This window comes from Octopus sinensis, linkage group LG4, assembly GCF_006345805.1.
Source record: "Octopus sinensis linkage group LG4, ASM634580v1, whole genome shotgun sequence".
NCBI classification, from domain to species: Eukaryota; Metazoa; Mollusca; class Cephalopoda; order Octopoda; family Octopodidae; genus Octopus; species Octopus sinensis.
This window is the reverse complement of record NC_043000.1, coordinates 72,977,820-72,991,386: the sequence shown is the minus strand read 5'-3', so window position 1 is coordinate 72,991,386 and position 13,567 is coordinate 72,977,820. Positions and strand designations below refer to the sequence as shown.

General features: G+C 39.4%; 1 protein-coding gene across 5 annotated transcripts in view; it reads left to right on the top strand.

Moving 5' to 3' along the window:
- Positions 1–13,567, top strand: part of LOC115210345 (D-ribitol-5-phosphate cytidylyltransferase) — a 178,612-nt gene that overhangs the window by 124,220 nt on the left and 40,825 nt on the right. For all 5 annotated transcript variants that reach the window (XM_036502142.1, XM_029778881.2, XM_029778883.2 and 2 more), the window contains exon 8: positions 2,114–2,398. In XM_036502142.1, the coding sequence (XP_036358035.1) occupies positions 2,114–2,398 (285 nt within the window). The remainder of the gene's footprint in view (positions 1–2,113; positions 2,399–13,567) is intronic.

The window sequence follows — 13,567 nt, the reverse complement described above, 5'->3', positions numbered from 1 at the left end:
TGCCATGGTAGCTCTCAGGTATACTCTAGTTTACGGCTAAACTCATCAAGTAGTAATAAGCATCAATGATTGCTCAGTATTAGCAGTCATGCTATAATTCTTTTGATGGGTAACTCTAGGTTCACTTCCCTGGATTATGAAAATTATCAGAAGTGTAGATTTCAAACAATTACAAAGAATACGAAGACTGGTACATCAAATTTTGCTTTTATTTTTACAGTTATCTTAAACTGTACCAATGTTCTACTCAACACTTAAATACACTAGTCAACTTATACTTATTTGTCCAAATTATTATTATTAGTATATACACACACACACACACACACACACACACACATATGGATGAGAACAGCTGTGTATAGAAGTGCTGATCTCTAACTGTGGCGGGAACAAGCGTTGGACCTCACAGAGGCAATGACTTGTGATCAAGACCTTTAGTGATATGCCATGCCTGAGATGACCTGTCAAGCCAAGTGAAATCGTAGTGATGCTGGTTTCATGTTATTGACACCTATGCCAGTGACATATAAAAAAGCCATTGCCTCCATGAAACCATGTTGAGTTTCATGGAGGCAATGTGGGCGATGCTGGTATCATGTAAACGGCACCCATGCCAGTGGCACATAAAATGCACCTTTTGAGCATTGGGACTCATGAAGACAATGACAAATGACCGAGACCTTTGGCAATATACTGTGCTTGAGAAGAAGGCTCATGAACGCAAGTGAAATTGTAGTCATGACAGATACTTGTGTCACACAACTGGCACTCATGCTGGTGGCACGTAAACACACCCATTACACTCTTGGAGTGGTTGACATTAAGAAAAGCATCAAAGTGTAGAAACCATGCCAAATCAGACTGGAGTCTAGTGCAGCCCTCAGCTTACCAGCCCTGGTCAAACTGTCCAACTCATGCCAGCATTCATGATGATGATGATGAAAATCGAACATGCATACACAAGGTATGTGTGTTGTTAGATCATGGGTTAGCTGCAGTTTTTATGTATAAGGGAACATAATCTTTATGTGCTTGGTGTAAAAAACACCCAAAAGTAAGTCACATTCAAGTGAGACAACTCATATCAGATCCTAAGACCTGTTGAGGCAAGTGAAATCGAAATCAAAGTTAATCAAAAATCAATGGAAATTATAGTTGTGATACCAGTGCTGGTGGCACATAAAAGAACCATCCGAATGTGGCCATTGCCAGCGCTGCCCCGACTGGCCTCTGTGCTGGTGGCATGTAAAAAGCACCAACCGATTGTGACCGTTGCCAGCCTCGCCTGGCACCTGTGCCGGTGGCACCTAAAAAGCACCCATTACACTCACGGAGTGGTTAGTGTTAGGAAGGGCATCAAGCTGTAGAAACACTGCCAGATCAGACTGGGCCTGGTGCAGCCTCCTGGCTTCCCAGACCCCAGTCGAACCGTCCAACCAATGCTAGCATGGAAAGCGGACGTTAAATGGTGATGATGATGATGATAAACAAGACCTACTGTAAACCACATACCTCGAGCAGTTTCTAATTAATATTTGAATTTTTCCCACTGCATAAAATGCTGGGGCACGTCAGCAGATGATATTTAGACTATTCAGCATACAGTCATATGGCTTACTGTGGGCTTTGTTCAGTATGCAGCATTGATAAGTCAAAACAATGACAAAACATTGTTGTCTGTTGTTCCTAGAAAGGACCCGATGAGAGTTGTCTTGCTTGACTGTGACTTACTTTCAGGTGTTTTTTGTACCAGACACATAGAGATATATTCTCTTACACATAAAAATTGCAGGCGATCCACGGACTAACAATACACATACCTTGTGTGTGTGTGTTCCATTTTGTTTTTATACCTTGATTTCTTATTAAAATATCTAAAAAAACTGTTATGACATTATGCAGCTATATATTTATATTCAGAATCATCTTAATGCATTTATTATCAATTTAAGATCATTTGCAAATGTTTGTTGATGTTACAAAGTATTCAGTTTTAAAGTTACTTTTGAAATTCTATTGAGTCTATCAGTTTCTATTGAAGTGGCTTGGTAATTTTGTGAAGAAAATATTTTAAACATTATAAAATAACTTTTTCTGTTGTTTATTACAGGTTTGCACATTAGACTCTGCTGACCAGCTTCCAAAGCAACTAACTAGTGTAGTGCTCAGCCAGTCCACTGTGAATTTAGATGAAATTCTTGAAACAACTGAGGAACTGGCACAAGTTTGGACTGAAGAGCCAGGACGGTTTATTGCAGGAGGCACCGTGATCTATTTGTTTCATACCTCTGAAGAAGATTGTTTTGCTGATATTTGGGACCAACTACAGAAGTCAGCAGAAACCCTGGCTGACAGTTTCAAAGATAGTATTTCTCCTATTTTTATTTTAACAAAGGTGCAATTTGTCTTTCTTTCAGTAATTACATTTTCTTGTTCAACAAAGTATCATGAAACTATTTATATATATGCTTTTATGTGCTCTCTCCTTCTTTCACTCTCAGCCATTCTCTCTCTCTCTCTCTCTCTCTCTCTCTCTCTCTCTCTCTCTCTCTCTCTCTCTCTCTTCTTTCAACTCTTTCATTATTAAATGTCAAGATGCAATAAAAAAATAATTGGCGGAGTTCTGATCGGAGCACATACTAAAACTCCTCATAACTTTTTTGTTTTTATGAATTTTCATAAAATGTTTTCGATTCTGTCTTCTGCATAATGGAATTAATACGATTATCCAATAATCAAAAATATATTTATTGAATACCCCCCACCCAACTAACCCCCAATTCCAAAACTTTCCAGTTTTCTTGGTTTTAAAATGCAGACAGTCTGATTCTGACATTTGTTTCTCTTTATAATTTCCAAATAATTTTTTAAATACTTCGAAATCAAGATTGAAGAAGTTTTAAATAATTGCACATGTGCTCAGCCTACTATCAATTCTTACATATTTTTGTAAGAGAAAATCATTTAGTAACAGAAAATTATGTTATTAAGATAAATTATCTCTAACATACTTTTAAATTATTGGGAGAAAAACATTTACTAACAGAGAATTATGTTATGAAAATAAATTATCTCTAACATACCTTTAAATTATTGCGGATAAATTTCCACTATGTGCTTTGTAAACGTATTGTAATCCTCCCAGGCATTGTCACATTTCATGCCATAATAATCCCTGTCGATGGTCTCATTGTCATGCAACCAGGGCATATCTCCTCTAGAAACATGTATATATTTCAGTCTCCATTTAATTCATGCCCAGTATGATTCTACATCGTTTATACATACACCAGACATGAGTCTACAAAATGAGATGAGTGATTCACTGTTCTATGGTTATATTCCAGTCTGGACAGATTTTTATAGCTGGGCCACATATCTATAAAAATAGTGGAACCTGCTTCAACATTTTCAATAATGACTGCTTCCAGTGTCTCTGCTTTTTGGTCAGGAACAAATTGCAGGTAACCTTTTTTTACCATGTTATCATATATTTATATAAGTTTTGGAATTAGTGGAGGAAGAATATTAAAAAAAAAAAAAAATTATAGGATAATCGTATTAATTCCATTATTCAGAAGACAGAATCAAAAAAATTTTGTGAAAATTTGTAAAAATAAAAACGTTATGAGGGGTTTTAGCATGTGCTTTGATCAGAACTCCAAATAATCAATGAAAGTACAAAAATTTCAGAGAGTTGGCTACCACTTGAAAATATGCTTTCATATCTTGCCCTTGAATAGCTAAGTTTCTTACAGAATTACAGTCCTTGATCCATACAGTTCTTCTCTTCCCTGGATTGAAATGAGATTAGTTTCCTTTCTTGCAGACTTTCTCAATTTATATGAGACTTCAAAGAGCAGCTATATTGGATAAATCTTTTGTTCTTCAGACTGTTATGGTAATTGAAGATTAATTTCTTTAGACACATTTATGGTTTGTTTCTCACATGGAACCTGTCATTATCTGAATATGAATAATGTTATACCTATAAATAACTAAATATTGCATTCTGCATCTAAACTGAGTTCTCTCTATATGTGGTGACATATTATGCAACAAAAAATAAACAATATGCGCACGCACACACACACACACAACACACACACACACACACACACACACACACACACACACACCACACACACACACACACACACACACAACACACACACACATGCACATGTGCCTGTGTTGTTTAGAAGTTTATATTACTACCACATGGTTTCAGGTTCAGTCTGACTATTTGGCACTTTGACAAGTATCTTTTACTCCAGCTCCCAATATATAGAAAATAAATGACAACCAGTCATTGATCTTGCAACAAGCAAATTAGCTAGTTTGAAAATTTCTATAAGAGGTGAAAGCAGTAACTATACTGAAAAGTATCCACCACTGAGGATGAGCACAAATAGCTTGAAACCATATGATCTGGCGGTCCTGTCACTGGAAGATGGTAGGGATTTGCTCCCTTGCTTGCAATTTATATCGGGTGCAGATTGCATTGAATACCCAGTGGGCGGAGGTGTTCTTCTGGGGTTAAAATAGTAGTAACGTTGGTTCCTATGGAACAACCATGTTGAAATGGCAATAAACATTACTACTCAGCATAGTTACTGTTTTCATCTCTTAAAGAGATTTTCTAACTAGTTAATTTGTTTGTTGTATATATATTGGGTCATCCAATAAATAATGCAGTTATTTTATACTTCTTTTGTTTTTCAAAATTAAGATAAACAAAGTTCTTTTTTAATCTGAAATATACTTTCTTTCATTTTCTACAATGCTTTTTCTATCCAGACTTCCATCTAGATTTCCATCAAGATTTGCAAGGCCCCTCTTTCAAAATTCACTTGTCAATGATAAAAAATACTCCTCCTGTACTGTTCTGACCTCATCTACATAATTCATATTTTTTCGGTCCAAATTGTTTTGAAGACTGCAGAATAAATGATAATCAGATGAGGCAATGTCCAGCAAATATGGCGAGTAGAGCATCGTTTCCCATTCAAACTACTCCAGCCTTTGGAATGTCATCCTTGCAACATGTGGCCGATCATTATCCTGATAGAACACCTTTTGTCTTGAAACCAAAGATGGTTGTTTCTCTTTTAGTACTGACTTAAACCACTCAAGCTGCTCATTGTAGATCTCTTTGTTGTTTGGTTTGGGTTCAAAATGTACTAAACCTTTCATATCCCCCCAAACAGATAACAACACCTTACATGTGTGAAGACTTTCTTTAGCCTGGGGTATTAATGTTTTTCCTTTCCCTACCCACTGTCTTCATTGCTTGACATTTTTATAGAGAACCCATTTCTTGTTACCAGTCACTATTTGGTCCAAAAAAGGTTCATTTGTGAGATGTGACACCAAAGAAGAGCACACATTCACTCTATGTAAGCAATTAGACTTGGAAAGTTTGTGAGGGAACCATTGACCCAATTTGCTGACTTTGCAGGTGTCGATGAATGGCTGAATGACCAAATCCAAACTTCTCTTCTAATTCCTCAACAGTTACGATGGGATTTTGTTCCACCAGGGTTTGTAGATGTCTTTGTCAAGCTCTATAGATCTTCCAGGATGAGGCTCATCTTCTAGGCTGTAGTTTGTGGCTCAGAATTTCTGGAACCACTGTTGACACTGGCTTGCACTTATTGTCCGATCCCCATATACTGCATTAATATTCCTCACACTATCCATTGTGTTAAAGCAAAATAAGCCTAATATGCTCCTTTCTCACTTCCATTACAGCTTTGGAAAATAACTGTTAAATTTGAACTACACTCTTCAAAACTTGCATTAAGAATAAGGACAAGGTAAAATTATTACCTGCTTTTATAGCAAGTTGATGTAGGCAGTTTATCCCATACCCCTCCGACTTTTAGTTCATGCAATTGAAAAAGTCGCATTATTTATGGGATGACCCAGTATATATATATATATATATATATATATATATATATATATAATACAAATAAGAAAATGGAGAAACAATTTAGTTTGTTCATCAACTTTTGGATATTAGAATGTTGAATTATTTATTCATTTAACAAAACAAGAACCTTAATAGCATTTACCACTGGCAATTTCACTCCAGGTAAATTCACCACTGGCAATTTCACCCCAGTAAATTCACCACTGGTAACTTCTGGTGATTTTGTTCTCATAACTTCATCATAATAAGTATATTCTATAATTGGGGCATACAACACACAGAGTAGTCATCACATCAAAATAGTCAAGACAAGTAGTGCAATATGATTGGCACACTTTTATTTGCAAAATATATCCCTATGATGGTTTAATACTGTACATACATACCTATATGTACACACACACAAACACACACATCTTTTAAATTTGTTTACAGGAAACATTTTAAATATGTAAGTAAAGCTCCTATATCATAATGCTGGTCACATAATATCATAATGCTGGTTAACCAGTTTTTTGGGATTGCATTGAGCTGTACTGATATAATGTAACTGTAGAGGTAAAGAGGAATGCAGATTTAACAACTGCATGATAAAGAATGTAGTTTACAAATGTGAGGTGAAGGCAGGTACATGTACATTGGTGGAATTGGAGACACTATGAAAAATCGTCTGCATAACTATCTCACACCATTTTCCAATGTAAATTAAAAGCACTTCACATCACTTATGTTTAACTTTTCTCTCAGGGTGCTTACACACTGTTGTGTATGCACACTGACATTACACATTCAGTGGAGCATACTAGCTTCATTTCTTGCAAGCTTACACATGTCCTCAGCAGTCACAGCTGATGTTTCACTGCTGTGTAGTGTGGCTGTTCGCACACATGTGTCATACAGTCTGCCTTTCACTCTGAGCGAGAGGCCCTTTGTTACCAGCAGGGTAGGAGCCCAGGCTATTCTTATTCTAGCAGCTGCACTCTCAGAGCATCCACTCCAGCTACTGACTTAGTCACCTAGGTAATGGAAGCTGTCAACTACTTCTAGTTTTTTTCCCTTGGCATTTTCAGTGTTTATTGCCTCTACATTTGCCACACACAAAAACTATCTTCCCAGTTAGCTTTCCTTTGATATTGCTGCACCTCTTATGTGTCCATAGCTTACACCAGGTACATCTTATGGAGTTTCTACCTCTGCCTTTTCTACAGATCAAGCAGGGCCATCTACCTGAAGGGATTTGTAATTTGTTAGCCTTCCTACTTATTAAAACTTTGGTTTTTGCTAGAGTGACTCTAAGGCCCTTCATTTCTAGACCTTGCTTCCACACCTGAAACTTCTCTTATAGTTCTAATAGTGTCTCAGCTATTAGAGCAAGGTGATCAGCATAGTGGAGCTCTCAAAAGTAGCATGTCTTGAATTCCTCTGTTATTGCCTGGAGGACTATGATGAATAAAAAGGGGGCTGAGGACTGATCCTTGGTGGACCCCTACCCCTACCCGGAATTCTTCACTGTAGTCGTTGCCAACCCTCACCTTACTGACAGCATCCCTGTACATGGCTTATACAGCTCTCACTAATCACTCATCTATCCCTAGTTTCCGAATTGAGCACCAGATAATGGGTCTGGAGACCCTATCAAAGGCTTTCTCCATGTCAATGAAAGCCAAGTACAGAAGTTTATCTTTAGCTAGGTATTTCTCCTGCAACTGTCTTACCAGAAATTTAGCATCAGTGGTGCTTCTCTTGACACAAATCCAAACTGCATTTTGTCTAAACTAACTCTCTCCCTAATTAGTTGGTCTATGACCCTCTCCATGACTTTCATCACTTGATCCAACAATTTGATACCTCTGTAATTATTCATATCTAATGTGTCGCCTTTACCTTTGTAGCAGTTGACTGTTACTGCTACACCAGTTATTGGATATGACTTCTTCATGTATCATCTGATTGACTATACTAGTGACTAGACTGTAGCCTACAACACCTGATATTTTAAGCATCTCTGTGGTGATTCCTGATGGTCCAGGGACTTTTCCTGTCTTCATGCCCTTGTAAACAATTTTTAGGTTGCATTTTCTTGACCTCACCTCCTCCATAGGAGAAAAGCATTACAATCCTAAACAGGGCTGCTTTGTGTGTGTGTGTGTGTGTGTGTGTGTGTGTGTGTATATATACATATATATACACACACACACACATGCATACATTTTTTTAAGTGTGTGCATATAGTATTATTATTATTTACACATGTGTATGAGATGAACTGGAAGGTTCATATCTATGTTTATAGCTGTATTTTATAATATACACACTTTTGTACTCATATGACCATCATCATCATTATTATTATTAAGGCAGTGAGCTGGCAGAATCGTTAGCACACTGGATGAAAATGCTTAGCAGTATTTTGCCTGTTGCTATGTTCTGAGTTCAAATTCCACCACAGCTGACTTAGCCTTTCCAGGTCAATAAATTAAGTACCAGTCAAGGACTGGGATTAATGTGATCAATTATTCCCCTCCCCACAAATTCCAGGCCTTGTGCTTATAAAAGAAAGGATTATTATTATTATTATTACAGCACAATGGTTGTCACTATATTTTATATAAAACGAAGCTTAATTTTATTCATTTATCCAAACTTGCAATGGTATATATCTTATCTGCTAAATTTTCTTCAAGGATTTTATAGTAAAATTCTTTAATATAATTTTTAGATTTATATGTACACAGTTTTATTTGACTTTGTATTTCTGAATGTAACTACAAGTAATCTATGTTGTATTCTCTTAATGTCTGCATGGCATCTAAAGATTCTCTTATGTTGGGGAACAAGACGATTGTCATCAAAGAAATTGTAAAAAAATTTCTAGTCGTATAATTACTACAATGTAGATAGTTGTTGACCACACCTATTTTCTTGGATTGGGCTAAGGATATGATATTAACAATATTTGATTGATTTAATTCCCACTTCAACTCCTCCTTCAACTTATATGTCTAAAGTATGCTCCTATTACGGGTCTGCGGTTCAAATCCATGTGCAGTTGATTTTTGTTATGATAGCAGTCATGTGCCTAATGAAATGACTGGTGATTTTGTATGACATAATGCACAAATTATGAATAAAATACCATGCTCTTGAAACATATGTAGCATGGATTGAACTGCTATTGTCCGTTCATTTTTTATTATAATTCTTTACCGCATGACATACATAACTAATGTTACTACTGAGTTTGGAGTTTTGACATACCTGTTTTGACATATCATTAAATAATTGCTCTTAATAATATAATGGAATAAGACAGGAATATTATTAATTGATTAAAACTTATTAATACACACACACATACACATAAATCATCTATACAGATATCTGTGTATATCTGTATATATGTGTGCGTGTGTCCCCATATATATATCTATATATACGTGTATATCCATATATCTATATATTATATTTGTGTGTGTGTGTATGTATGTATTTATATATGTTAGTTAGTTAGTTAATTTGGCTCAAAAGCAAATAGCAAGGCCATGTAGGGGGACATGGGGTTAAGTACAGGGTGGTGTTCATGTAAAGAGTTCAGGCCACTTGAGGTCCAGGGAGGCTTTGAACAAAGCGGTCGTCGGCATCTTTACCATCTCGTCTGGCAGCTTGTTCCACGGATCCGCAACCCGGACGGAGAAAGCTCCTCTCCTTCGATTGAGATGAAATCGTCGCAGGTAGAGCTTTTCGGAATGACGCCGCAGCCGACGCTCTGGAGCAGGAGTGAAGAACAGCTCTTTCGAGAGGTTATACTTTCCGCTTATGATGTTGTGGGCGAGAATGAGATCACCATGGCGGCAGCGTTTTTCAAGAGAATAAAGGTCGAGCGTCCTCAGCCTTTCTTCGTAGGACAAATTTTTGAGACCATGAACCATGCGGGTAGCCAGCTTCTGGACTCTTTCGAGATGCTGTATGTCTTTGAGGAGATAAGGAGAAGAGGCTTGAATCCCATACTCCAATATGGGTCTCACCAGCGTGACATAGAGTGGTAGGAATATGGCTGCTGTGAGCATTCTGAATGACCGTCGAATCAAGAACAGAATTCCGCGTGCTTTGTTGGCAGCATGGACGCACTGGGCCAAAGGCGAAAAGGAGGAATCCACCAAGATACCCAGGTCCTTTACCTGATCGGTCCTCTCCAGCAGCAGACGACCCGGCTCGAAATCAAGTTGAGTTGCAGGAGTAGAGCCGACAGGCAGATGACAGCACTTTGACACGTTCAGACACAGGTCCCAATCGTTAGACCACTTCCAAATTTGGTGGAGGCATCGACAAAGATCCTCTATATTACCGCGAGGAGCGACCAGTTTGATATCGTCGGCAAATAGAAGGGTGTGTTGCGTGAGGTCGACGGGCAAGTCATTTATGAAGACTAAGAACAACAAGGGCCCAAGCACTGAACCTTGAGGCACGCCACTGCTCGCACTGGAGACGTCGGACCGCGAACCATTAACTTGGACTTGGAAGGAGCGATCTGAGAGGAAGGCACCAACCCATCGTACGATATCCGGATGGAAACTATATGCTTGAAGCTTGACAAGTAATAGGCGGTGGTTTACCAAGTCAAAAGCTTTGGCAAAGTCCAATAAAACGATGTCAACAGCATCACTATCATCGAGGATGCGCGTCACCAATTCTTCCATTACTAGTAAGTTGGTCAAGCATGATCTCTTCGGCACGAAGCCGTGTTGGGAATCAGAGATAGAGGCTGTGTTTAGGAGGTGGAGCATCATACTTTTCTTAAGGATGGTTTCGAACATCTTGCTGATTATTGATGTAAGGGAAACCGGTCGGTAGTTAAGCGGGTCTTCGTGGCTCCCTTTCTTGAAAATTGGGCAGATTATCGCTGTTCTCCAGTCTGCAGGTATAACATCCGTCGCCAATGACATATTGAATAGTCGTGTTAAGGGCTCGCAGATGACTGGAGCCAACACTTTGATAACCCGTGGGTGTATGCCGTCAGGGCCGTGACCCTTGTTGACATCGAGGCCTTGAATAACACGTTTGACTTCGTCCCGCGTGATGACCAATCGAAGCATTGGAGGTACCGATCTATCAAATGGAGGGGGTTCACGACCATCATCTTGTTTGAAAATAGTTGAAAAAGCCTCGGCAAATAATTGACTCTGTTGATAAGGGTCCTCAATCGATACGCCTGTTGAGTCTACCAACGTTGCAATCTGGTTGTTTAAGCGGGAATTCCACTGGACATGGGCAAAGAAGGTTTTTGGATTGCTACTGGCATTTGCCGCGATTTTGTATTCATAACTGAAGCGTTCTTTCTTTTCAATTTTCACGGCTCGGTCTCGTTGAGTTTTGTACACCTCAAAAGCTGCAGTCGAATCCAGATTTTTGAATTCAGCCCAAGCAATATCTCTGAGTCGACGTTCTCGTTTAACCTTCTTCGTCACCCAGGGCTTGTGTTTCTTCCTCCTGGGAAGCCCAACGGGAACTGCCTGGTCAGTCAAACAGATTACATATGCTTTGAGGGATGACCATAGTTCGTCAACTGAGGACAACGTCATCAGGGATCGCCAGTCCAGAAGCGCGGAAGCCTCGGTTAGAATTTCAAGATTAATTGCAGAGAAGACTCTACGTGGCAACGAAGTAGTCGTGGGCGTAGGAAAAGTTGTGTGCATGACGAACTTCAGGACCGCATGATCACTCTTGGCAAGAGGGGCGCACACAGATACGTCTGACACTGATCTTGGATAGCGGGAGAATACCAGATCTAGCATAGATGGCTGCTGCTCAGACCGATGCCTTGTCGGATATTCAACATGTTGTGATAGAAAACAATCTTCAGCCACGTCAAGAAGGGCCTGGCCGAACCGGGAAGATGTTGTACAAATTGATGCGGGCCAATCGATCGTGGGAGCGTTGAAGTCTCCTAGTACCAAACAGTCATGCGAAGCTGAAACGAATCTTATCACTTCGAGTAAATGAGCATCGTCCTGGGGGTCGGCAAGAGGCGGCCTGTAGACAGCCAACACGGGCAGGCAAAACCCGGATAGGCTCAGCTTGCAATAGACGGCATCGAATTTTGTTGTAGGTTGAGCATTAGTGGGTAGAATACCGCTGGACGGTTTGTGCTCAGACTTAACATACACAGCAACACCATCACCTCGCCTTTTTCCTCTGTCACATCTGAAAAGGACGTAGCCCTGCAGGTGGATTTCTGAGTCCTTTACTGCTGGAGTCAGCCAAGTCTCGGTGATAGCTATCACATCAGGGGAGTCACGTATGGCCAGTGTAAATAGTTCACTGAACTTTGGGAATAAGGAGCATGAGTTGGTGTGGACGATGCTGAGCTGTGAAGTCTGAGGGGCGGGAGTTGGGGAACAAGCAGAATAAGGGGTATCAGATATAGCATCGTTGACGGGGGTATCAACTTTACTTCGATTTGCCCTCACATCACTTTCCCTGTCAGCACTACATCATGGGACCAGAGGTAGGACTTGATTATCTGTCCATCTTGGATTCGTAAACCCTTCTCTCCCATTTGTTTCCTCATCTTTAGTTCGGATATTAGGTTTCTCCGGCGAATTCTCTCTCTTAGTGAGTATTCCTCGTGAAAACCCATATTGGGGTCCTCCCAGGCATGCGTCTGAGCTCTGTTCAGAAAGACTGAAGCCTCCCGATCGGAGGAAAAGATTACCCTTATTGGGCGTGGTCTAGTATCTGAGGTTGGGTTCGCTTGGAATCTTCCTAGCCGAGCGACCTTATGGACACTGACATTTTCGTTCACAGAGAACCAAAATGGAAACAAAATTAATGTCATCTTTTAGGCGGTTTATGCCTGTATCACAGGTGGATTCAGCTTAACCATAAATTATTGCTGATCTTGAGTGGGCAAAATGTTCTCTACTATGAGCTGCGGTATTCGATTCTTCATTGGAAGATTTCGAAAGGGTGGTTTCATAGCCATCGGACTTATGTTGGCCTGTGGGGTCGATCGGAATGGGTTTAGTGGTCATAATTTTCCCGCCTGGTTTGGAACTGTACTGCCTCTTCTTCGGTTTGGGGGAGCACCACTCCCCAGATGGACTCACATCGTATATATATATATATATATATATATATATATATATATATATATATAATGTGTGTGTGTCTAATGAGAATTATATCAGTCAATCAGGATCAAAATTAATACAACAGGAAAGGGTATATAAGCAACAAATCAATATTTCATGTTATAGATGTGTTAAGCATCAGTGAATCTAGAATTTCTTGATGGATACAAGATAAACTTATCTCGAAGTTGGAAATTGGGGAGGGGATTTGCTATGTTATTTTGGAAAGGTTTGGATTTTGTAATGCAGACCATCTTTTAGGACCAACAGGATAAATTGGTAGTACTGGACATGGGCATCAGTGAAGGCCATACCCTCAGATTAGTAGCCATCTATGGATCAAAAAGAACTGGGTGATCAGATTTATTTCAGTGTTTGGAATGTTTCCTGTGAACATCTTACTCCTTAATGTTAGTGGGAGATTGAAAGGGTATTTTGGATGCCCTCTTGGACTTGTGAGACTAGCTGAAAGAAGAGTCTCACAGAAGCCTCACAG